Genomic DNA, 27,363 nt, shown 5'->3' on the forward strand with positions numbered 1-27,363 from the left:
TAGTTGTAGCTTGCATATATTTCCTTATATAGAAATGCTATAGTCCACATTATTTGGACATCCTCTTCCACTAGGTATGCAATGTATAAATATCATTTTGTGCTACGGTAGAAAAGTATTACAAGACAGAAATGTATTCAGGTTTCTGCTGCTCTGGGGTGGGCTTCAAAAATTTTAGCAAAGGTTCTCTGCCTGGTTGCTGGATGGGTCTGGCCATGGTGGGTGTGGCCGGGTTGCCCTCCTGCACCGGGGGGGAGGGGGCATTTTTGCCCTTCCCAGGCTATGGATTTTTTTAACAACCAGTTCTGTGGGCGTGGCTTAGGTGATGGGCATGGCTTGGTGGTCATGTAACTGGATGGACGTGGCTTGGTGGTCATGTTATTTGCTGGGTGTGGCCAACTCAATATCATTCACATCGAGGCACACATCTCGCCTGGCCTTTCATGACTGTGGGGATGCTGCAACAGTCGTAAGTGTGAAAAATGGTCATAAGTCACTTTTTTCAGTGCCGTTGTAATTTTGAATGGTCACTCCACACAAGCAAAGTACCAGCAAAGGAGTGGGGGAAAATCCAGAGAAGTTCCTGAGACAAGAAGTCTAGTCCTGCCAAGAATGTAATAAGGGTTAATGGAGAGGCAGTTTCTGTAAGCAACACCAGAATGTTTCCTTCCTGCCTTCCTTACAGGATTAGGCCAGTAATTTATTCTAACAACTGGTTCTCTGAACTGCTTAGAAAGTTAACAACCAGTTCTAGCAATTCTACCAGTGCGTAGAATCCCACCCCTGCTATGGAGGCCTTTCTTGAACCTCCAGGAGGGCGAAAACTGCCTCCCTGGGCTCTGGAAGCCGGAAACGGACCCATTTCCAGCCTTCCCGAACTTCCAGAAGGCCCATTTTTTGCCCTCCCTGAGCCTCCACGCGCGCCCTGCACTTACCTGCATCCAAAGCAGGCCGCGTGGGGACTCCTGGGAGGGGCGGGGTGGGGTGGGCCAGGAGTAGGATTTGGGGGTTCTCCAAACTGCACAGAATCTTAGCTAGGAGCTCTCCTGAACCCTTGTGAACCTCCCAGCAGCCCACCCTTGGTGCTGCAGTCACTGAAAATTGAAATCCAATACTGTACATTCTCATTTATATCATCTTCGTCTGAACAATAAATGATCCTAATAATGATACACATATTTTTGTTGTTTAATGATTCTAAAATTATTAAAGAACAAAAAAAAATCTGTCTATCATTATTAGGAATTATGCATCCAAGTGCATAATCAATATAGTTTGGATGCATCAAAAAGATATACACAAAGCAACCATTTAGAGGAAGGCCATTTAATGTTCTTTGCATAATAATTATATATACAGTATTCCTTCTGGCAGATTTTTATTTAAAAATTCTTTGCAGTGATTAAAAAAGATGCCTTAATCTTGGAGAATATCTACAAACTGTCATTTAGGGCACAGAAGTCTTTAAAACCAATTGCTCTTTCTATAAAGTCCACAAAGTCTTCTCTAAACCAGGGAATTGACAATTTGTGGACTTCAGTTTCAACTCGAATTTCTCAGCCAGCCAACTGAGTCTTCAAGTTGCCATAGTTGGACTCCCTTGTCCTAAATGACTTCCCTTGTTTTCAGCAACAGACGGTTAATTTGGAAGAGTTTCTTCATCAATATGCTTTTCTCTTTTGTTTTTCTCATCTTCTGCTAGTGTGGTGGATTTTTATAAACAACAGCGAGATGTGATGCTTAACGCAGCAGACAAATGGCTAAAAGGTTGGCGTCAATAATGAACATTTGAACTATTAATATATGACAGAAATATACTACAAGAAAGGAAAGGAAAATGTATAACTTTTTGTCTTGAGAAGTGTGTAAAAAGTTAATGTATCCCACTTTAGGGTTATTTTTAAAAAATATTTAAATAAGAAATTATAGTGGGCAATTTAAAGTAGATCTTAACATAGAAATTTAAGTGAATAACATAGCAATTTAAGTGAAATCCATCATCTTTTTCCCTTTGAAGGTTGTTCTGTGTTCAATGATGACTTGTGAAAATACAATATGGTCCCTTGCCTTTTGCATTTCATCCCTGCTATTGCTGTACTCCTACAAGTGTTCCAGATAATATTCTTATATTTGTAGTTCCTTTTAGTAAAGAAGCTCCTCTGTAAGGCTAAGTTCATTTACTGGCATCATTACTAGCCAATAAAACTCAACATAGTCCTTGGATATAGGTATATATATATGGACATATCAAGTCAAGTCCTGTCTGTAATATTATTATTACCTTTATTGTCAAACTACAATATGTGTACAATGACATTGGTTGAGCCTCCCTTTTAATTTTCTCAATTTTAATTATCTCAATTCAAATCATTATATTTATATTTTTTTTTGTCTGTCCTGTTTCAATTATCTATTATCTTTTCTCATTAAACAAAATTTCTCCTGTAGTTACTGATTGGAGTATGACGCCTTTATATCTTTTAAGTTTATCCATTTAACTCTTATTTAGGCTTCAATATATACCCTAAAGTTATAACATTCAATATAATACATAACTTCCATTTGGATTCTGCTTGGTACATTCTTAAAATGCACACTATATTCTTAAAAAAAGAAAAAATTATGAATGTATGTAATTAAAACAACACATTGCATTCTAGTTCAATTCTATCATTAATATTCATATTCATTAAAGTCTTAACTTCTTTAACATTACTTTTCAATTAAATATCATACTTCTATGGGAACAATTATAAGCTTTCCATAATTAATTTCACCCCCTTCACTTATATTTTATAAAACATTAACTAATTAAAATGTTCCCGTTCCTTCCTAATTCAATTTTCTCATTTTATTTCACTTATTTTATTAACAAACATTTCACTAAATTACACTATTTTATCCCTCATTTTAATCATACGTTGTTTCCAATTTTCTAAATTATTTCTATTAGTGATATAACAATATAATCTTACGTACCTTTACAGAATCCTTTTCAGTTAGATTTTCACCCATTATCTCTAAATAGGTCCTGTTTCTCTATATCTTGCTCTGGTCCTTTGTAACTTCTTTTTCTTTCCTTCCCTCTTTTCTTCTCTCTCCCCTTTTTACCCCCTTGTCTCTCTACCTCTTATTTCTCTCTTCTGTATTCCCCTTTTCTGTTGCTTTCCAGTATTATACTTATTTTTCGAATTATTTTTCTTTTCTTTGGTTGTTTTTTTAAATCTTAAATTCTCCATTCTCTTTCCCCCCTTTCCTTTTTCTTCCCCACATAAAATTACTTGTTCATTAAAGATGGCTTCTTCTTTGTCCCAGTCTTCTGGTTTTGCAGACGTTTCTTGTTGTTTCTCATAGTTCCAAATCTCCATTTCTAAGAATTGAAAAACGAAGCCAAAAGAACCTTTCCCTTCTTGTGCATCTTCTTTGTACTTTTTAATGTTCCATTTTCAATTCATCCGGAAGTGGTGCCATTTTATAAATTTTTAAACAACCACCCGATTAATTTTAGTCATTCAAACGTAATAACCAAGAATCCAAAGATCACCAAATAATCCAAATACATGCAGGTTGTTTCTTTTTGCTCTTTTTTTTTCGCTTTCTCGTCTTGGGGTTACTGTTTAGTTACAAAGTTTCAGTTAAAATGTATCTTTTAGAAGTCTTGTTAAAGTTTTACTGTAGATTCTTTTTAATTCCAGGCAGTCTCCTCCCTCTTCCAGATCCTGCCCTTATTCTTTTTCTCTCCCTTCCTGCTTATAAAAAAAAAAAATAGTGTCCAGAAATCTTTATTATCCCTTTGGCATTTTATTTTATTTTCAGCTTAATTGCCTATTGATGTCAAAGCGGATTTTTCCAATTTCTTATTTAAGTCTCTTAGTTGTCAGTATAGGGAAGGAGAGAGAAGAAAAAAAAAAAGCCAAACCTTTCCCTTTTCACTTTCCTTCGCTACTTCCGACTCTTCTTTGGGAGTAATGTTATTTTTTTGTAAATTTAGATCCCAGGGTACCTTAGTTGTTGCTTTTACAATTTAACCCAGTCAGCCAAAACTTTCACTTCTTATCTTCCTCCTGCACATTCTTTTCCTGTTGAGTTCTTCTTTGTGGTGGCCATTTCTGACCACTGCTGCAACTGCCTTCAGGAAAGGGAGTAATGGCCAGCTGAGGAGGAGAGATGCGGCACTCCTCAACCCTGCTGGCGGTCTCCCCCCTCTTCACCACCTCTATGGGGTGGCTTAGCCCCGAAACCAGCCGGGCTTGGGGCACTCCAGCGGCGAGCCCAGACCGAAACCATGCACGATCGCGGATTTCTGTCTGTCGCCGAAGAGACTTCAAACCGAAACCCCCATCTTGCAACCGTTCCTCATGTGTTTTAGTCTCCAGGCCTTTAATCATCTTAGTTGCTCTTCACAATTTCTCCAATGTCTCAACATCCTTTTTGTAATCTGACCAAAATCTGATGCAGTATTCCCCAGGTGTGGCTTTACTAAGGCTTTATAAAGTGGTACTAATACTTCACATGATTTTGAGTCTGTAGGGTTTTGGCTATTCCTGCCAGTTTAGTGTCATCTGCAAATTTGATAAGTTTCTTCATCTATTCATCTAAGTCATTTATGAAGATGTTGAACAATACTGGGCCCAAGACAGAACCTTGTAGTACCCCACTGCTTACTCCCCTCCATGTAGACTTAGACCCATTAAGGACTACTTGTTGAGTATGGTTTGTCAGCCAGTTACAAATCCATCTGGTGATGATACTATCTATCTCGCAGTTTTCCAGCTTATCAAGAAGCTTGTGGTCTACTTTGTCGAATGCCTTGCTAAAGTCTAAGTATACTATGTCTACAGCATTTTGCTGGTTTACTAATTTAGTCACTTTGTCAAAGAATGAAATAAGATTGGTTTGACATGATCTGTTTTTAACAAACCCACGCTGGCTTTATTTGTTTATAGATGTTTGCAGATCTGTTGTCTTTAAATTATCTTTTCCAATATCTTCCCAGGTATTGATGTTAGGCTGATTGGTCTGTAGTTTCGTGGGTCTGTTTTTTCCCCTTTTTAAAAGATGGGAATCCCATCAGCTCTTTTCCAACCCTCAGGTAATTCCCTGATGTTCCAGGATTTTTGAAAGATATGGTACAATGGTTCTGAGATAACATCTGCCAGTACTTCAGAACTTTGTAATCTGTCAGGTCCCATTGATTCATCAAGATCAGATAGGTGTTTTCTAACCATTTTCTTGCTTATTTTAATTTTTATTTCTAGTCAATCTTTTATGGTTAGGTTTTTGGTAAGTTGGGTTATAATTCCTTTTTTGCATGAAGATTGATGCAAAGAATGAGTTAAGGAGTTCTGCTTTCTATCTGCTGCCTGTTTCTTCTTTGCCCTCTTCTTTCGTTAGTGAATACTGTTTCCTTGACTTTTTTATATGCTGAATGATTTTTTTTATTATTATCTTTGATTTTTGTTGCATATCTTTTGTTCATTCTGACTCTTTGCTTTCCTGACTTCATCTTTGCAGATTCAGTCTATCTGTTGATATTCTACCTTAGTTATGTGTTCCTCTTCCATTTTTTTGTATTTATCCTTTTTCTTTGAGTTTATCAGAGAGATCTTGGAGCAGTCATCCTGGTTTCTTGGATTTCTTGTTTTTTTCCTTCAGTGCTATTGTGGTGGACTGGGCTTTCATGGTTATATTTTTCAGAATTTCCCACGCTTCTTGAGTTGTTTTTCCTTTTAGGATTTTCATCCATGGAATCTTAGGCTCTCTCTAAGTTTGTTAAATCAGTTCTTTTTAAGTTTAAGACATCGATTGAATTACATTCTATTGCTTATACTTGCATTATATTGAATTTTGGATTATATTGAATTTGGGTCACTCTTGCCCAAAGTTCCAGCAACTTCAGCTCCCTCTATCACTTCTTCTCTATTAGGAAAAATTAAGTTGAGTATAGTTTTTCCTCCGCTACCTTTTGGATGACAAAAGTGTGAACTAGGTTGGTTGCTCTCCCACTTGTTACAAAGTTTTTCTCCCAGTTGATATCAGGTAATTTAAATCTCCCATTACTAGGGTGATATGTTTCCTACGTACATTTCTTAATTGTTCATCTATTTCTTCTGCTTGGTTGGGTGGCCTATAGCAATGTCATTCTTTTTTTCCTTTTATATTGAACCATTTGAATTCTAGGTGGTTTTCATCCTTGGTTTTGTGGATATCTGTAGAGATGTAGTGCTTTTATATATAATATGATTCCTCCTCTTTTGTTAGGTCTGTTTCTTTTGAATAGCTTGTATCCTTCCATCAGTGCATTCCAGTCATGAGTTTCATCCCACCATGTTTCAGTAATTGCAACTATATCATATTTATCTTCATGTACTAGTACTTCAAGTTTACCCTGTTTGTTCCTCAAAATATGAGCATTTGTATATAGGCATTTCAGTCTTTTATGGGTCTCAGGTATGTTTCTTATATCTCCTATTTTTTAACTGAGTTTTCCACCACTTTCTACCTCATTGTGTTTTTCTCTTTACTCCCTACCTCCTTATATGATTTGTTATCTAATGATTTTTGCTTGGAATTAAGTTCTAAAGGTCTTGAAGATTTCCCCCCTCTCCTCCCTCGCTTTTAGTTTAAAGCCCTTCTGATAAGATGAGCCACTCATTTTCCTAATATATTCTTTCCAATTCTTGTGAGGCTCACTCCATCCCATAGCCCTTCTTCATGTAGGTCATGCAGGAATCTAGGAGACAGAAGTTCTCTTGACGGCACCAGTTTTTAAGCCAGTGGTTCATTTCTACAATCCTTTGGTCCCTCATTGGGTGTTGCCCTTTTGTTAGAAGTATAGATGAAAACACCATTTGTGCTCCTAATTCTTTAACTTTCTTCCCCAGCTGTTTGTAATCTCTTGTTATTCTTTTCAGATTTATTGTTGTGTCATTGGATCCCATATGTAGGAGGGGTAGTAATCCATGGGGCTGATTTATCTTAGAAAGATACTGAGTTACATCTTTGATTTTTGCTCCAGGGAGACAACATACCTCTCTAGATTGACTGTTCAGTGTGCAGACTAAAATTTCTGTTCCCTGAAAAATTGAACCTCCTATCACCAGTACTTGCCCTTTTTGCCCCCTAGGGAAGTCTAGGATACTATTCTTCCTGTCACAGGATTGTATCTGGGTTGTATCTTTTTTTTAGAAACTATTGATGAGTTTTCCTCAACCTGTTCTTTCTCACAGTATAACTTGTCGGACAAGAGCAGCTAAGGAGAAAGCCTTTTCACCTCAGCTTTATCTTAAAAGGAGAAATTTTTGCTGCTCTGATAAGAGATCTGAGTCTACTTTCTGCCCATTCATAGGGTAAAGAAGTCAGCACATGCAGTTAAGTTTTAAATCATGACTTGTACTTCAGTGCATTTCTAAAGTAATTTCTTCAGTTAGTTGTTGGTAGGCATGTTTTTTTTCCTGTTTTTCACTCTGCTATTTCATTTCTTTCATTTAAGGTCTGGCAGACTGGCATATCCCTGCTGCTGGAATGTTTCTATGGATTAAGATTAAGGGAGTTCCTGATACCCAAGAACTGATCATGAAAAAAGCTTTGGAGAAACAAGTATGAAAAATAAATACTGAACCTAAAACAAAATGGGGAGAGAGAGCTAATAAAATTTTTAACAATTTCTAATTTCTAATCTTTAGGTGTTGCTGGTCCCTGGATGTTCATTTAATATTAACAGTTCTGATCCCAGTTCTCATGTCAGGGCCTCCTTCTCTCTCTCTTCTCCAAGTCAGATTGATCAGGTGAGTGAAGTTTGTCTTGTCTCCACATCTACCATTTCATCAGACTCACAGTCATTATTATTATGTTACAGATGATTACATCATATATTGATGATTACATTATATATTACATTACAGATGATCTATCTATTATGTTATAGTGTTCTATTAAATTTCAGTCTTTCCCTCTTTCTGTGAGAAACCAGCTGAATTTGAGCTATTAAATTTGGATCTTTCATGTATGTTACGTTACTTTTTATGTGTATGTTGATAGGATGATTTAGTTATTTGCTGTAAATTTTTAAGGACTAGAAAGTTAATTCAATCTTATAGAGTAGGGTATTGATATAGGCAGTAGTAGGATCCTGCTTTTATGTAACATTAGAATCATCTCCATGTAACAATGAAATCTTGCTATGAATTTCTGAAGACTATGTACATTTAGATATATCCATGAAGTATTGTAGGCATTTGCAGATATTTAGTTATCAAGTCAATTTGCCCAGGAATAGTACCAATATAGTTAATGTAGGATTTTTTTAAAAAAGATTTCATTCTACCTATTCAAATTCATGAATAGTGCCAATGCATAGAAGAGTGATTTCTCTTCATCTAAATCTTAATTCCACTTAGACAATGAGAAATATACATAAGAGAAATGTATGCATAGGCATTACATGAAACAATTCAGTGCACATTCAAGGTGGTATCTTTTTGTATATGGCATTGATCATGAGAAATATTCATGGTAAATGGAAAAAAGGTTGGGTAACATATGGATCATCTATGTAGTTATTTCATATCTTGGAATTCCAACATGTTTCTGCATTTATATTGATGAAACTACATTGGAAAGAATCTTCATCTCCTTTACATACACGCCTCATGCCCCCTCTGAGCCATAAAATAAGGCTCAAAATATTATTGGTTTTATTTTGGTATTATAATAATTCATAACGCTATTCTTATTATAATTATATACCCACTATTATTTTTAGGAATAAACAATATTATACAAAATAAAAGTACAAAATAGTAGGCTGCAGAAATTAAATGGATGAGATAAAAGGAAATACAGCTAAATCTAATTTACAATATCATCAGTATTCACTGTATCTTTCAAACTTTGTTTTTGCAAACTAGCCTTATTTATACCACAACTTTTTACTGATTCATGTCATATAAATAGTAGTTATTCTTGTTTTTGTTACAGGGTTTCCAAAGATTGGCTGGCCTCATTAAAGAAGCTGTATGATTTTGTTAAATGAAAAATCCTTAAGAAGCTAGAGGATTACAAGATAAAACTTTTAAAAAATATTTCTCCAGCTGTACAGAATATACAATGATACAGAATATATGTGATAAAGAATTGTTTATGTACATTAACAATATCACAATATATGTGATGAAGAATTTTAAAATGTACACTAACATCTCAAAACATTGTATGAATACATGCAAAACTTACCTATTAATTAGTTTGCCACAAAACTTTACTCAGGTTGAAATCACCAAAGTTTTAATACTTTTCAGATTTCACGGGGATGCTCTTGTTTTGTCTTAGTATTCTCCCTGAAGGTAAGCATTATACATTTCAAAATCAGGCTTATTTCTGACGAATTGATTTAATTTCTTTTAATAATGTTCTGTGTCTTCTAATACTTGTCATGGTTCTTTCAGAAATTCTCTTAAATCTACTGTATGTTTTGTATTAATATATTATTTTGAAGTTTAAAACAAAATTAAGTGGAAGAACGTTTTCTGCAAATGGAAACTTGGAACTCAAGGAAACCACATTTTTACATGTAAGAATGAGCAGAATTTGAGAATAGATTCTCTAATATGAGCAACTTTATTTTTGACCGATTTAAATTAAATACTTCATTCTATAATGGTGTTTATTTCTTATAAATTAAAGGGTGTATTTGATGTTGTAGGAATTCTTGCACAGCAATGTTTTCCATGGAAATCCTGATCTCCTATACTTAAAATTTTGGATTAAGAAAACAAACCTCCTTCATTTCAATGTATAAAATTTCAGTGTGTAAAAGCAGGATATTTTATATTATTTATAAAAAATTATATTTACATTTTACTGAGTTTCCTTCTACTCAACTATAAAATTCCCATCCTCTGGTCTAGAAAAACAAACACCTATATCAATAAATAACATTGTGCCTATTTTTTCTGAGAGTACATAGAGCTTTATTTTCAGGATGCATATTTTAATACCCAATAATTAAATTATAGAAGTCAGGTCATATAATACTTATGAGAAGAGAAATACTTCCTCCGCCTGGCTATCGGCCAAGCAAAACTGGCTTAGTTGAAGAGCCAAGAAAAGTCAAAAATTCTTTTGCACTACCAGTGCATTTATTTGTCATACTTTTTAGTACTTTAAAATAGAAATGCTGATACTTTCATGAGGATACTTTTTTTAACAATTATGCTTTCTTCTCTAGGATTACTAGAGAAGAATACTGAGCCTCGGTGGTACAGTTGTTAGAGTGCAGTACTGCAGGCTACCTCTGCTGACAGCCATCTGCCTGCAGTTTGGCAGTTCAAATCCCACCAGGCTCAAGGTTGACTCAGCCTTCCATCCTTCCGAAGTGGGTAAAATGAGGTACCAGATTGTTGGGGACAATATGCTGGCTCTGTAAACTGCTTAGAGAGGGCTGTAAAGCACTATAGAATGGCTTATAAGTCTAAGTGCTATTAACTAATCGATAATTCCTAAAGCTGAGATATTGCTATAGATTAAAAATAAGCAGATATCTGAAACTATAAGACAGTGATGGGAAAACTATTGAAGAAGATAATTTGTTCTCCAAATTACTTCTGTTATTCAGTATGTCACTAGATCTCATTCTACCCTTTCATGCCTAGCATCAATTGACCTGTTAATGGCTGTAGTCAACTTCACATCTCTTAAATCCTCTGGCATTAAGCCATTCCTGGGTGCAACCTGAAACAGAAAAATCTTAAGTTCTCTGAAGTGATGAGATGTCTTAGAAATCCTGCATTATAAGACAAGACTGCCAGGTACCAACAACTGTCAGACAGGGGTGGCTATAGGGATGGGTGTAAACATCTGCAAGATGGCAAACACAGTATTCCAATCCAATTCCTGTGTTTTTCTCTGTGTACATATTAAAACATACAAATGAAGTGACACTTAGATTACAATGCCATGCCCAGGACCTCCAACCACATGAAGATTGCTGCTCCAAAGCACGCACACACCCCAAAAAGACGGAGGAGTTGTGTCTGGGTAAGTAAGTGTTGACTCCTGGTAACTGCCAAGATTAATTTTTCAAGTTTTCTTGGCCATATTTTGAGGTTTGCCCCGGCTTTCTTCCTAGAATGGAGTGAGCAAAACTAGTCATTCTGCTGGCTTTGTGTCTAAGTCCACTTAGAATATTGCATCCAATTTTGGTCAATACTGGTCATCGCCTCAGCCCCCTTGCAAGTTTTGCCCTTGGCCTGCACATGGAGCGCATTCCCATTGCGCGCCTGATGTACTTCTGCACCGCTGTGGGCCACTGCCACCATTTAGGCCACCAGCAGCTCCCAAATGTAAGCAAAAAGTCAGTGGGATGAGTAAACGAATCCAGTAGTCTGTATCACATGCCTCCCCCCACCTGCTGTTGATGCTGCCACCATGCCTGCTGCTTCGACGGCCAGTCTGGTGGTGGCAGCGGGCTCCGGGGCTGCAGAGTTGCCAGCTGAAAGGCCAGCAGGCTGCGTCTGCTGCTAGAAACCATCAGCCCCTGCCACAAAGGCCGATGAGTGCACGGTAGCCAACAGTTTCTGGCAGCAGCAATCTCATCCCCTTACCTTGCCTCATGATGGGGGCACCCCACCCTGCTCCCTGCCTCGCCTCATCCTGCAGGACAATTCTCCACAGCCCCGCCTGCCAGAGACCCCTGGGTTCCCTCCCAACCCCACCTGGCCTCCACAAGGTTCCCCCCCTGGGAAGCAATGTCGAGCTGGCCACACTCCTGGGCTATGCCTGGGCACTTATGGCCCAACCCCTTCTGCCCCAGGCTCCCGAGGACAACCACAATGCTGATCTGGCCCTCAATGAAATCGAGTTTGACACCCCTGCTGTAAAATGAGATAACTGAAACGGATTAGTTGCTGGTCATTCTTTTTTAAATTGGGTAGATTTTTAATTGAAATGTACAATAGAGTTGCCAGAACAACAACAATGGCAGCGGATGGATGGATGGATGGATAGATGACAGACAGATAGATAGATAAAAAGAGAGAGAGAGATGGAAGGAGTTTGGGAGGGAAGAGAGAAAAGAGAAAAAAAGAAAGAAAGAAAAGAAAGAAAGAAAGAAAACTGACCAAACTCGCCTCTGCTGAATAAAAAGCAAATGCGCTAACAGCCGAATGACCGCATACAGAGATACATTTTAAAGTACCTCCATCGTATCTTACGATCCATCTACTAACAGCGCGGCGCTACACGTTAGATGCTGTCTCTTCTGCGCCTTATCTGAGGGGAAAGAATTCCCCGGGGCCTAAGCCTCCCCCCATCGTCCTTCACTCCCGCATCTAAACACCGGTGTGACCTTCGCTGGGGACGAAAAGAAAGAGGCAGAGGGTAACTCCTGAGCAGTTCCACAGCAGCCTGGCTCAACGGCGAGCATGCTCAGTGCCTCTCTGACCTACTTGTGCAAGCTTGAGTCCGGGGAGCTCAGTCTCTGCAGCCTTGGCTGGGAGCGCGCGGGAGAGAGAGCGCAAGGCAGCAGGGACGGTGGCGGCGGCAGAAGCGCGAGTCAGAAGGGTGCAACGCGCGGAGGTTCCCCGGGAGAGCAAGTCCTCCTGCACCTGCTGGCGCTCCCCAAAGACCGGAAGTAGCTTCCAAATTTGCCTAAACTGCAGCTCTAGGGGAAAAAAAGGCTGCGGACAAGAAGACTCTCACCGGCCAGCGAAGCTGCCTCTCGGTAAACATTTCTGCCCGGTTTGATCTCCATCCCTCCTGGGCATCGCCGAACGTCCCGGCATTGAGCAATGCAGATAGGGCGCCCTCACGCTAAGGAGGTGGGAGTTGATCCAGACAGTCAGGAGGGAGAAAGAACCTTCGCCTCTTTCCCAACTCTCCCTGACAGATTCGACCGGCAAAGGTAGTAGGTGGGTGGGAAGAAGAGAACTATAAAAAGGGCGAGATTGCAGAGGAAGGGAGCGACGGCTCTTTGGTGGGTTCTTGTGTGCCAACTTCGGCGGGCGCAGCGCCCAAATCCATCGTTTGGGTTCACGAAAAACGGAGTCGGTAGTTGTGATGGGAATGAGTTGACGCGATGAAATCGGGTCCGCGTTTAAACCATTAGGCATAAGTTATCTATTCTTTTCCTTTTGTTCTGCCCACTTTCCTAGAGCGAAGTTTGGCTGGCTTCATCTGACTCTTGACTAGACTTACGAGGCATCCTGCTTTCAGAAACTTAATGAGAATGGAAAATGAGAAGAAAAATTTCCGGGGCTGGCATAGGAACATATGAGTTGATAGTTCTGTGAAAAGATTGTAAGATAAGAACCCTGTTGGTCTGTAGGAAAGGGCTGCAGAGGGGCAAAATATTTTCTCCTTAATCCTAGCCATGTATTTATTGTGTTTAAGGAAAACTTGATTCCCAACCAGAAGGCTTGAATTAAATCAAGGGAGAGGAGGTAACTTGCCTTCCATCTATTCCAGAGCTACAATTCCCAAAAGCCTGAAATAGTTTGTGAATGCTAGGAGTTGCAGTTCAACAACCTCTGGAGTGCCAGAGATTCTATGTGCCTGTTTTAGAATATTAAAAATACCAATAGAAGTTCAGGATTGAATTGTGGGGTCCTTGCTTCTGTGGGCTTGTTAGTTTCCTTGCAGGCATTTCATTACCAAACTGGGTAACATCATCAGCGCTAGTAGGGAGTGGCATTATGATTCAGAGATCACCAAGGACCCCACAATATTAAAAGTAGACTGCAATGGGACTCTAAAGAGGCCCATATCAGACAGGCAGATCAGCAAGTGAGAGACTGCTTCGATTTGGACTTCTTTTCTATTGATAGACACGGAAGAGTAGGGAGTGCCTTAACCTCTGCTGAACCACTCTGGCTCTGATGCTTTCCAAGAGAGCAAAGGACAAGAGAGCTTGTCCTTGCAACATCTTATTTGGGAAAGGGTCTCTGGTTTAACAGTCCCAGAGCTTTATGCAGAAACAGGGACATGAGGTGGCATCAATGCTGGAATTAAATACATGAAAAAAAAAAAACAATAGCAAGTATATTTGAACTGGTATCAGTGTTTTCACTTGGGGAAAAACTGAATAAATATGATAACTAGCATTGAGGTTGGCCAGATATTCACCCTTATTGAGACCAAGGCAAATTCAGTTGATTAAATACAGATAGTCCTCTACTTACGACCACGATTGGGACCAGAATTTCCTTTGATAAGTACAGCAATTAAGTGAGTCACACCTCATTTTATGGCCTTTTTCTCATGATCCTTAAACAAATCTCTGCAGTTGTTAAATGTATTATGCTGTCCTTAAATGAATTCCCCCATTAAGTGATTTACTTGTCTAAACCAGCTGGGAAGATCTGGGATACTGCAACTGTTGTAAATACATGCCAGTTACCAAGTATCCAAATTTTGATCATGTGACTGTGTGAATAGTGCTATAGTCATAAGTGTGGAGAATCATTGTGTGTTACTGTTTTCAATGTCATAGTAACTTTGGACAGATGCTAAATGAATGATTGTAAATTGAGGATTACCTGTTTGGCAGAATAAGTGCAAACGAGGCCAGTCACGCTTCTCTCGGTATCAAATATGAAAGCATACCTAAGAAGCGCATTATGCTTCACAATTTTGCTCTTTGTTTTACCATTAATATACTGTACATTTGCTGTGGTGCAGTTATTGGTTGCCAAAAACTGTAGGTGGCTAACACTTGTTTCACAACTAAAAGAGACAGCTGGGATTCTTAGCACGATTTAGTAAGAGCAGAATGTCATCCACCTGACTAAATTTGGTAGGGTGTATATTTATTTTAGATTATTAATCAGTTTCCATTATTTGCCTTACCCACTAAACATTGTGCCTTGGATCCTTTTCAGGAAGTTTCTCCGTGCATATTGCTGCTTCTCCCTGCAAGCACCTGTTTCTCCTAGATAAAAGAATAATTGCTCCTGAGATTATGGGACCGGACTAAGATAGGGGAGTTTTTTAGAAAAGGGAATCAAGGAAGCTTAATCTCCATGAAATTTCCTAAATCAACTTATCATAGGAACCAAGCTGTCATAATAAATAATTATAATGTAAGAGTAAAGTGCCATCTAAAGGGGAGAGGGAAGCATTAATACACAGTAAAGTTCTCAAAATATTTTTTTTGAAATGGGATTTGATAATAAGCCTCAAAGCAGGGTTCTAGGAGCAAAATTATTTAAGGAAAGAATTTCAGAAAAGAGGAACAACGGTACAGTTCTATGCATGGAAAATGGATTTAGGCTATTTCCCATCCTTTTGTTCCTGATGTTTTATTTAAACTGGACATTTCAAACTTTGAGCCTGGGAACTTAAACTTTCCTACAGGTAGAAGTTGTGGGTGCTCCATCACTGGAGGTTTTTAAGAAGAGATTCGACAGCCATTTGTCTAGAATGGTATAGGGCAAGGGTTTTCAAACTTGTTTGAAAAGTTTAAGACTTGTGGACTACAGCTCCCAAAATTCCTGAGCTAACATGACTGGAGGAGGAATTCTGGGAGTTGAAGTGCACAAGTCTTAAAGCTATCAAGTTTGAAGACCCCTGGTATAGGGTCTACTGCTTTTGCAGTGGGTTACACCAGAAGACCTCTAATGGGTTACACCAGAAGACCTCCAATGTCTCTTCCAATTCCAATCTGTTATTTTGCTATATAAGGATTGGTGAAAGATATTTCAGTTACTATGGCTTATCAAATTAGATATTGGGAAATGCTCAATTGATTAAAAAACATTAAAAAAAATATAATTTCTCTCCAATTATTTAGTAGCAAAACACATACAGAAGATTCCATTATGCCATCTAAACTTCTTCAGAGCCCTCAGTCTGGTCTGCCTGGAATGCCAAGGACATAATTAAGAGTAGTGTTATATTATACTAAAGAGCAATCATAAACATAAATCGTTCCCCAAACGAAAGCTCATAAAGGGTTGGGAAAATTAATTGCCACTTAGAAACTTAATAGATTCTGGAAAAAACAAGAAAAGTTAATGGGAACCTACAATATTTAATTATTAACTTGAAATGGTTAACTTGAAATTAACTTGAATTCATTATAACTCATTTCAAATTATTTCTAACATTTATGATCCTAAGCAAAAAATTAATAATTTCACTCATGTATTTTATGAAATAAAAATAAAATACGGGAAAATTAAATAAGTACCTTCTGTTGCATAAAAATGAAAAAAATGTTCAAGAATGTTAAATTTTAGTCAGAACTGACCAAAATATTAATTACTAAAGCTTTTCTTCAATGATTGGTGACAGGATTGTGTGTGCAAAACAAAAAAGAAAATCATCTGTAAGGAAGCTTGACCATGTCATACTGTACATAATATCCTATAGTCTAGTCCAGCGGTCGCCAACCAGTGGGCCATGGGCCTTGAGAAAATTTTGGTCGGCCACAGAGAAATCTCACACCCAGAGCACCCTCCCAAAGCAATTAATCCAGGCTGTGCAGAAACACAAGGCTGCGCCGCCCACATGGCCCTCAGGAATGCTCCCCACCCACTCACTCCTTACCCGGCAAACTTGCCTGCTAAAATTGCTATTTTTCCTTTCTCCAACCATCAGATTTAGATTAGCTAGGAAGCAGGAAATGGTTGGATTTCTTGCTTTCTAACTAGTCTTTAGACCTTCAGCTCTGCTTCCCTTAAGACTGAAGGTTTGCTTGCAAGCAAATTCAGTGCAGACTCATGGCATTGTCCAGCCAGTCACATGACCACCAAACCACACCCACAAATTAGGTCACACCCACAGAACCGGTTAGTGGTCCCTGGGATCTAAAATTAGGAGTTTGGTGGTCCCTGAGGTCCAAAAGATTGGCGACCCCTGGTCTAGTCTAACATAGTCTAGTGCAGGGTTGTCAAACTCAAGGCCCTTGGGCTGGATCTGGCCCACAGAGTTCTAAGATCTGGCCCATAGGGCTAGCGTGGAAACAGTGAAGGACCAGCCCACCGTGCCTCTACCAGAGAAAACAGAGCTTAGTAGAGCTGCCTTCCTCTTGTTTTTGCTGGCAGAGCATTGCAGGAGGCTGTCACAGCTGAAAATGGAGCTGGCAAAGTCCCCAACACGAGTGACGTTGAGCTAGCCACGCTTATCCCGGCTCCCCAAGGTCAAACACCACCACCAACACCTCAATGAAATCAAGTTTGACACCCTGGTCTAGTGAATAGAGACTAGTCTATAGAACAGACTAGTTTATATTCACTAGACTACACTAGACTAAAATAGTCTAATGAAAAGAAGGATTAGAGGCATCAATGTAGCAGTGTTCCAATATTTGAGGGGCAGCTACAAAAAAGAAGAGGGGTGACCTATGTTCCAAAGCACCAGAAAGCAAGACAAAAAACAATAGATGGAAGCTAATCAAAGGGAGGAGCAATCTTAGAACTAAGGAGAAATTACCTAGCAATGAGAACAATTAACCAGTGGAACAGCTTGCCCTCAGAAGTTGTGGCTGCTCACATCACTGAAGGCTTTTAACTACTTTAACTACTACTTCCTTTACAATAGGAAGGATTTAAATGCTTGGGTTGTTTTGTATGTGTGACTCAGACACTGCAGCTGAGAAGAAGCAGCTGCACTCACAATCATCATAGTCTTGGGTATTCCTGTGAGTTAAACAAATATCTAATAAAGAGATACAGCTGTTTCCAGAATACTGTCTTTGTGCACTAAACTGGAAATGTGATTTGCTTGTCATTGTAAATAAACATGACTGTAAATAAATCCAGGTGATTTATGCAGCTATAGTATTCACAAAACTTACAGGACATTTATAAAAAACAAATCAGCTAAATTGACATAAAATAAGATTTTAATCAAATAAAATTTAAACAAAAAAATTTCTCTTTTTTTGCATACAGTTGTTCTGTTTAACATAAATTTCATAAACAACCCTCTACATGAAATACAATCCATTAAATTTCTCCACATCCCCAGGTTTTCTGGTCATCTAACATCTTGACAAAACACCCTATTCTTCTATAATTTTTATTTCTAAGACTGCCTCTGATCCCCAATGAGCCCCATAAACCCAGTATTTTATTTGGACATATCTCACCTGCCCAGAACAGTACAGAACCAGATGGAACAGCTGATAGACCATTCTGGACCATCTATGTTGAATTAAACATGTTCATCAGCATTAAAGGAGGCTGTTGCAGCCGAAAGCAACAGAGAAGTAATACAGGTTGTCCTCGATTTACGACCACAACTGAGCCCAAAATTTCTGTTGCTAAGTCAGGCATTTGTTAAATAAATTTTGCCCCATTTTACCATCTGTCTTGCCACATTTGTTAGGTGAGTCACTTCAGTTGTTAATTTAGTAACAAGTTTGTTAAGTGAATCTGGTTTCCTCATTGACTTTCTTTTGTCAGAAAGCTGCAAAAGGAGATTACATAACTCCGGGACACTGCAATCGTCATAAATATGAATCAGTTGCCAAATATCTGAATTTTGATCATATGACCATGGTGATGTTGCAATCGTCATAAGCGTGGCAAAACGGTCATGTCACTTTTTTCAGTGCCGTTGTAACTTTGAATGGTCACTAAATGAACTACTGTAAGCTGAGGCTTACCTGTATGCAGTTCTAGGAAAGAAATATTATTACAGCCACCTGAACAGACCATTGATTTTTCTAGCCAATAACCCTGCCAACTGAGATCTCTTTAACTGGCAATGACACACACCAAACCAAGGATATTTTATATGCAAAGCAGGACTTTAATGTTCCCTTCCCTATTCTCTCACATGTCTTCACTGAGAATTATGCTGACTAACAAACCAGTTACTCTTATGTTTAAGCAACAGAAGTGGGATGATACTAAATTCTTTTTGTATGATGATCAAATGCAAACTATGTAAGGATATTCTTTGAAATATATGCAATATACAGCTATAAAATTATTTTGACATTAATACTATTATCCATAGTATATCTATTTAAAAGAACTGCACACAAATTGAACTCTATCAAACATCCTAGCTTATTTCCAGTGGAAAGCTCTTTGTTTGGATAGATGTTTGCTAAAATATTGTACAAATAAAAAAAACATGTAAAGAATCTATTTGAAATACATGCTAAACCCTTAGCTACATTGTATCATGTACACAAAATGTTTACGTTCATATTACATGTGTATTACAGTTTTTTCATCTAGCATAACCTGAGACATTTTAGATATGCATTTTGGCATAAGTAGATTAGTTAAGAACATTCATTTCTGTTACATTAATCTTTAATCCGACACAATGTTAGTGATATGAACTCAATTGTAAAAATCATTTTTGTTTTGTTCCTTTAGATTTTTTTTTAAAAAGAAACATTATTTCTGATATTTTTAAAAATTAAAATCACTGATCTGAACAAAACAGTGTTTTTCTGTCATTGAAATTGTATCAGACAATACACAAAAAAGCAGCAAAAATATCAGGAGTTGTGATAGCACTAACATTGAATATTAAACTTTTGAAACAATGAGTTCTGAGATAGATTATTAGTTTAAATCAAAATTGCTTTAACTACTTCTGCTATGTCTATTTTTATTGCTATAACTTGTTTTATTTTGCAGGTCTAGATTTTGTTTGCTTTTGAAATTTGAGGGATCAAATTTGATAGGCTGCTCCAGCCTGGTATATTTCCCAGTTCCAGGTCCACTAATTGTGATTGGCAGATATATTTGAAGACAGGTGAACATGTTCAAGAGCCACCTTGTTTTGTACTACTGGACCATCTTTCATGTTTTCAATTTATTAGCAGTATGGACAACTGCTGAAGATGTCATTAACAGCACTTTAAATTACACAGACCTGCTGACAGGATCTGTACCGATGATAATCTCCAGAATTGACCATATCATAGTCAAGGAAGGTTATAGTGCCTTGATTGACTGCAATGTTCAAGGTTATCCACAACCAGTGTACAAGTGGTACAACTCAAATGGCCATTTGGTGAAAGAAGATGGTGACAGAGGTACAGTTTTCAGATGTTTTTCTATGCAATCTATGCAAACATATTGAATTCATGCAATATTGCCTTAAAAGCACCAACTATTGTAAATTTGATTTTCTCTATTTACTCATGGTAAATGAGTAAATGGATTCAATAGTATTTATTCAAGGTAAATAAATGCAAAGTTTTAAATATACTTGATAGACTGAGGCAACTATCAACAGGAAGATTCTTTTCCTAAACTTAATCTGCATATTTTAGAGAATGCTGATAGAGCTGAGAAAGTTGTCTCTATAACTACGTATAAAAGATTTGTACGTCCATTAACTGTTTATAAGAGCCACAGTGGCACAATGGTTAGAATGCAGTACTGGAGACTACTTCTGCTGACTGCAATTTGGCAGTTCGAATCCCGCCAGGCTCAAGGTTGGCTCAGCCTTCCATCCTTCTGAGGTGGGTAAAATGAGGGCCCAGAGTGTTGGGGGCAATATATTGACTCTGTAAACCACTTATAGAGGGCTGTAAAAGCACTGTGAAATGGTATATAAGTCTAAGTGCTATTGCTATTATAGACATAAATCATAAATTTGTGTACCATGGGTGCCTTATATCACACCACACATCAAATCACTCAGATTAGGACCAGTCTTTAATCCCAATCATGTTGATTCTGGCTATTGCTGTTACTTATTATTTTACTTATCTTATTCTTTTTAATTTATCTGTGAAATCATGATGAATAACAGTGTTTAACTTCCTAATGCTCACCACATATTCAGAAACATCACTTTTTGTTAAGGGAAGAATTATAGCCATCCTACCCATTGCAGTGTTGATCCTGATTATTCTGCCCATATTCCCATGCACTTGCAGTATTCATACTTAAAAAAAAACATGCAGGTGATATTAATTTTAAAAACTGCATGGAAATATCACAGTATCTGTAAATTATTTATTAATTAAATAATAAATAAATTTATAGGTAAAAGGCAGTGATGGTAAGAACATGATAAAGGTTTAGAGTGATTTTTATCCTTTAATTATAACTGATATTGAGATTCGGGTGAATTAAAGAAAATCACTTATTTACAAATTATATATTGATGTATGGAACGTGCTTGTTAAAAGATGGGATGATAGTCCAAAAGATGACTCTAGATATGCTACTAAAGATAAGTGTATTATTAGTTGTTGCTAAGATGGCTGTATGCAAACTCAAAAACCAGAAGCCAAATCCTATTGATGGGAAGAGGACTTGTGGGAGAAAAATATTCTCATAGGTTCCTGCTCATGGAACCTCGTTGTCAGAAAGTTTCTCCTTATTTCCAGGTTAAATCTCTCCTTGTTCAGTTTCCATTCATTATTCCTTGTCTGGCTTACAGATGCTTTAGAAAATAGCTTGACCCCTTCCTCTCTGTGGCAACCCCTCAAATATTGGAGCACTGCTATCATGTCTTCCCTGGTCCTTTTCTTCACTAGACTAGTCCTGCCCAGTTCCTGTAACCGTTCTTCATATGTTTTAGTCCCTAGTCCCCTAACCATCCTGGTTGCTCTTCTCTGCACTTCTTCTAGAGTCTCAACATCTTTTTTATAGTGTGGTGACCAAAACTAGATGCAGAATTCCTACTAAGGCTTTATAGAGTGGTATTATACTTGATCTTGATCGTACCCCTCTATTAATGCAATTTAAGGATTGCATTAGCTTTTTTGGCGGCGGCTGCACACTGTTGGCTCCTGTTTAGCTGTTTGTCCACTAAGACTCCAAGATCCCTCCCACAGTTACTGCTATTAAGCCTGGTTTCACCCAGTCTATATGTGTACTTTTGGTTTTTCTTGCCTAAGTGTAGGGCTTTACTTTTCTCTACATTGAATTTCATTTTGTTAGATAATGGCCCAGTGTTCGAGTCTGTCAAGATCCATCTGGATCTTGAGCCTATCTTCTTGGGTATTAGCTATTCCTGCCAGCTTAGTATCATCTGCAAATTGGGTAAGTTACCCTTCTATTCCCTCATCTAAGTCGTTAATGAAGATATTGAAGAGTGCTGGGCCTAAGATGGAACCTTGTGGCACCCCACTGCTTACTTCCCTCCATGTAGACTTAGACACATTAAGGACTACTCATTGAGTAGTTTATCAGCCAGTTGCGAATCCATCTGGTTGTTGTGCTATCTAGCCCACTTTTTTCTAGCTTACCAAGTAGGAGGTTGTGGTCTACCTTGTCGAATGCCTTGGTTGAAATCTAAGCATATTTTGTTCACATTATTTCACTGGTCTACTAATTTAGTCGCTATGTTGAAGAATGAAATAAGATTGGTTTGGCATGATCTGTTTTTAACAAACCTGTGCTGACTGCTAGTTATTACTTTACTTGTTTCTGGATGTTGGCAGATCTATTTTTTATTATCTTTTCCAGTATTGTCTTGAGTATTAATGTTAGGCTGACTGGTGTGTAGTTTCCTGGGTCTGTTTTTTCCCCTTTTTTGAAGATAGGAACTACATCAGCTCCTTTCCAGTCCTCTGGTAGTTTCCCAGTGCTCCAAGATTTTTGAAAGATGTGGTGCAGTGGTTCTGAGATGACCTCTGCCAGCTCCTTTAAAACTCTGGGATGTAATCCATGAGGCCCCAATGATTTGTATTCAATTTGTATTCATGCAGAACATGGTTCCTAACAAGAGGGCCTTCTGTCCTTACTATTTTGCCATACAGGGTCTTTTTGAAGCTATTTCTTCCCTCACTTGAAATATTTATCAAGGCAAGGAGAAACCAAAGATACAAATTTCATCCAGGATTTTGAATGATAATTACAACATTGATCAGCAGTTTAGCCTTGTTTTGACAAGGGAATTGGCATTCTTTTTCAAAATTCCAGTTCTGATACACTAAACCAGTCTAAATACAAGCCTGAAGAACAGCTGATTACCAGCTGAACAGTCAAGCTAGTGAGCTGCATGTCTTCAAACTCAGGGTCATGGGGTTTTGAGAAAACCGGTTTTCCTGTGTACAGAGTCGGGCCCCTATCTCTATTAGCTGTTCTACAGGCTTCAGGGAACTGCAGGTATGGGAGCAATTGACACCTGTAGCCAGAACTCTCTTCATACTCTACACAAATGACCTCTGTGATCATATTAAAAGCAACTGCGTTCTCTTTGCTGATGATGTAAAGCTGTTCAATACCACAGACAATACTGCTACCCTTCAAAAAGATCTTGACTATATATCAGAATGGTCAAACAAATGGCAACTTCAAATCTCAACAAATAAATGCTCTGTCTTACATATTGACAAAAAATATCAGAAAATAAAATACAAGCTGAATAGTCAAGACCTTGTTGATGATCCAAGCTCTGTAAAGGACCTTGGAATACTCCTCTCTAATGATCTAAGTGCTAGAGCCCACTGTAACTACATAGCCAAAAAGGCATTAAGAGTAGTTAACCTAATCCTATGTAGCTTTTACTCTGGTAATATCACACTACTGACTAGAGCATACAAAACATTTGCTAGACCAATACTCAAATACAGCTCATCTGTCTGGAACCCACATTACGTATCTGATATTAGCACAGTTGAGAAAGTCCAGAAATATTTCACAAGAAGAGTTCTCCACTCCTCTACTCGTTGTTGAATATCTTATGCTACCAGACTTGAAATTCTAGACCTAGGAAACCTTGAATTACGCCATCTTCGGTCTGATCTAAGTATGGTATATAAAATCATACATTGCAATGACTTACCTGTCAATGAATACTTCAGCTTCAGCCATAACAACACAAGAGCACACAATAGATACAAACTCAAGGTTAACCGCACCAAACTTGATTGCAGGAAATACAACTTCAGCAACAGAGTGGTCAATGTCTGGAATACTCTACCTGACTCTGTGGTTTCTTCCCCAAACCCCAAAAACTTTAACCTTAGACTGTCTCCTATTGACCTCACTCCTTTCCTAAGAGGTCTGTAGGGGGCGTGCATAAGCGCACCAATGTGCTTACCGTCCCTGTCCTATTGTTTCTTTTATTTTTTCTTATGTGTACCCATTTCATGTATTCATAACTATGTATATACTTATACCTATTATCTTGTAAGTGATTGACAGATCAAATAAATAAATAAATAAAAATAAAAAGTATTTCTTCAGCCAAAGAAAGATCCAGACCCAGGGAGAGGACATGTGTGTACAGATTAAAGGAATTAACCCTAAGTGTACAATTCACTTGAGGCTAGAAAGCCACCCAATTTCAGGTGTTTGAAACTGCCATGTATGTCTGCTGGCTTAAAGAGGGAAACATTATTTTAAAACTGGCTATTTGTTCATGGACTAAAGATGAGATACAGACAACCTCAATAAAACACAGCCAAATAAAAAGGTTGCCAGGACATATTCGTATTTTAGTTAGTTACAAGTGAGGCAAAGTGCAAAGACTGGCATTATTGTTTAAGCATGCCCCTCAGTTGCTTTTCTGATATAGTTCTCCTAGCCCAGATCTTTACTGTGATCTCTTTGGCCTTGGAAATTTTCAAGAAGTATACCAGTTAAATAGTATAGGACGCACAAAGTTTGATCCAGAAAGTTAAATATGTGACATGGTCAAAACTAGGAAGGATTTTAATCTAAAATTATGAAGAGCTGCTATCAGAGCTGTGACCAATTCAAAACTAAATGGACCAATAGTAAGATAATACCCTGGGTACTCCAAGCATTAGAAATAAAATTCTGAGATTTACTTGTGTCAGAGAGCTGTGACAATCAAAATAGACAATAGGAGTTTGGGCAATCAAGTAATCTGATCTGTTATCGTATAAGGGAATCTCTTGCTTAAACATTAAACAGCTCATTCCTCATAAATATTCTGTATTGTTATGCCTCTATTGTGTCAAAATAAATGTAAGCATCTTTTGAAATAAATGTGCAATAAAATACTGATTTATTTGGACTTAAGTCCAGAAATACATCAAAGTCCTTTGTTATTTGCCCTTAATTTATAGGAACAGATTACTTTTTTGCTTATATACCAATCATTTACAGTCCCTTACCTACACAAAAGAAACCATAAGATTTCCTTCAGATTAGATGACTTTAAAATCATTAGAAATGTGTGCAAGATAGTCACAGAATGATTTAAGGGATAATTTTGCTTGGGAACCTACACGGTTTTACAACCTAGCAATATCATGGGACATTCTATCTATGGCAACCTTGGCCAAACAGTTTGGGGTATTTACTAGACCTAATTAATGGCCAAGATTCAAGTTTCTTAGCAGCAGTTATTACAGAATATTGTAGGCATATTATAAGATGTCTTTGAATCAGTTACTTGAACGTGTTGTGATACATTTCACTAATTAATTCTCACTTCTTTCCAGCAGGAAAATGGATTCTCAATAGCGGGCAACTAAATATTACCAGTGTGTCATTTGAAGATCGAGGAAAATACACATGTGTTGCTTCTAACATCTATGGCAAAATGAATAATACTGTCACCCTGAGGGTTGTATTTACCGCTGGAGACATGGGGATCTACTACATGATTGTATGTCTTGTAGCATTTACAGTTGTTTTGATCTTAAACATTACTAGGCTATGCATGATGAGTAGCCACTTGAAAAAGACTGAGAAAGCAATCAATGATTTTTTTCGGACGGAAGGAGCTGAAAAGCTGCAAAAAGCTTTTGAGATTGCTAAGCGCATCCCAATCATCACTTCAGCAAAAACTCTTGAGCTTGCCAAAGTAACCCAGTTTAAGACCATGGAGTTTGCCCGCTACATTGAGGAATTAGCTAGAAGCGTTCCACTACCACCTCTTATTATGAATTGTAGAACTATCATGGAAGAAATCATGGAAGTAGTCAAATTAGAGGAACAAGGCCATAAATTTGTGCGACAATCAGCTGTGGGGCAAGGGATCACGGACCCTGATGAAACGTACATGATTTCCAGTCCCCTAAAGCGTAGTGACTCTTTTGCCGCTGATTCAGATGCATCTTCTTTGCATGAACCACCACTCAAGATCGCTATAAAAGTCTCAGTTCACCAGTTAACTAAGAAGGACTGTATTGTTCACCCAACACAGGATAGTATAGTTTTAGAAATGAAAGAAGAGAAAGAAGAGAAGAAGTTGTGCCAGATACAGGCACAACCTAGTGACCTGGTCTTGGACCCTTCTACTGAATTCAACTCAACAGAGACAATTGTGGGAAGCAGCAAGGACACATGTACTATGTATGAAACCCATTTATGAACATTTATCAGCAAATGTATATTGATAAACATAGTGATAAAATGAGGTGGCAGGGTTGATAAGCCTTATCTGAACACCATAATTGCAAAAATGACTATGGGTTTCTTGATAAATTCTTCCTCATTATATACTGTGCAGTATATTTAGCTGAGACACCTGATATAATAATTTCTATGACACTAATATTTAATTACTTTTTTTGATCCAGGGAAGTTTTAATTAAATTATTTTAGCTCACAAAACACCTCAGATAATGAATTAGGATTCAGTTGCGTGCAAGAACATCTAGAAATTGTGTTTACCACTTAGAAATAAGATCTTAAAATTCTCACTAGGAACATTCCATTTCAGAGCAAAGCTGTTGAAGTCAGGTGAGCTCTTGATAAGGTCTATATTAGCAAGATGCTATAATACCTAATGCTAAATTACATAAACCAAAAAATGGTGTATTTTTCATTTTCATCTATTATTCCTTTGTGTACTTTTGTATATTCAAATATTGTACATGAAGAACATTCCAGTAGCCAAACTAAAATGTGTAAGACACCATTGTCTTACATTTATTTCATCTGATAGTTTATATTTAAAGCAGTATATCTTTTGGGTTTTTTTTTAATTTAATAGAAGAAAGTAATTATTTTCTTCACAAACAGGATAATTGGCTACTTCTTTCTTTCACAAGACAGTAGCTGGTCTCTAGGCAGAAAGTCTCAAGATAGCTACCCATTATCCCAATACAAGCACAAAATGGGAGTCATCATAACCTACATCACTGAGCTGAAGGCCTGCCTACCAACAAAGATTGTGGGGGGGAGATCGAAACACATCAAAGAGGCCCTCAGTGTAGCTATCCCAAGTCGGCCTTCATCAAATCCCCCCCCCAAAAAAAGACCCAGCAGGAGCTTCTCCATAACATACAACAAAGAGAACAGTAAACTAAACAACATTGTCATTCCATACATTGCAGGAATATCGGAAAAGCTCAGGAGGATCTTCAGCCCACACAACATAGTGCACGCTTCAAACCCCAAAATACATTAAGGCAGAAGCTTGTGTACCCCAAGGATAAAGCACCCACATACAAACTGAGCAACGTTGTATATGCAGTACAATGCAGTGAGCCATGTGTAGATCAGTACATTG

The 27,363-nt window shown here is 37.8% G+C and overlaps 2 protein-coding genes across 5 annotated transcripts in view; both read left to right on the plus strand.

The window, feature by feature from the left end:
• Window positions 1-9,658, plus strand: part of AADAT (aminoadipate aminotransferase) — a 28,710-nt gene extending 19,052 nt beyond the window's left edge. The window contains exons 11-14 of one of the 2 annotated variants that reach the window (XM_087936416.1): window positions 1,703-1,767; window positions 7,493-7,599; window positions 7,686-7,787; window positions 8,980-9,658. In XM_087936416.1, coding sequence (XP_087792542.1) covers window positions 1,703-1,767; window positions 7,493-7,599; window positions 7,686-7,787; window positions 8,980-9,021 — 316 coding nt within the window. In that variant the 3' untranslated portion in view covers window positions 9,022-9,658. Of the gene's footprint in view, window positions 1-1,702; window positions 1,768-7,229; window positions 7,371-7,492; window positions 7,600-7,685; window positions 7,788-8,979 lie in introns of those variants that run through there. The other variant, XR_015744151.1, reaches the window with a different exon arrangement.
• A 2,549-nt stretch (window positions 9,659-12,207) lies between these two features.
• On the plus strand, window positions 12,208-27,095 carry MFAP3L (microfibril associated protein 3 like). Of its 3 annotated transcripts, none has more exons than XM_087936419.1 (3): window positions 12,208-12,721; window positions 19,602-20,002; window positions 25,349-27,095. In XM_087936419.1, exons 2-3 carry the CDS (start codon window positions 19,726-19,728, stop codon window positions 26,218-26,220), a joined length of 1,149 nt encoding a protein of 382 aa, XP_087792545.1. In that variant the 5' UTR covers window positions 12,208-12,721; window positions 19,602-19,725; the 3' UTR covers window positions 26,221-27,095. The 3 variants fall into 3 exon arrangements, with proteins under 3 accessions (XP_087792545.1, XP_026555413.2, XP_087792544.1); XM_026699628.2 differs by having other exon boundaries at window positions 12,209-12,721; window positions 25,346-27,095; XM_087936418.1 differs by lacking the exon at window positions 12,208-12,721 and adding an exon at window positions 12,905-13,296 and having other exon boundaries at window positions 25,346-27,095.
• Window positions 27,096-27,363: the final 268 nt, after the last annotated feature.

The sequence above is a fragment of the Pseudonaja textilis genome, chromosome 6, assembly GCF_049901715.1.
Source record: "Pseudonaja textilis isolate UNSWEBS1 chromosome 6, rPseTex1.2, whole genome shotgun sequence".
Lineage (NCBI taxonomy): Eukaryota > Metazoa > Chordata > Lepidosauria > Squamata > Elapidae > Pseudonaja > Pseudonaja textilis.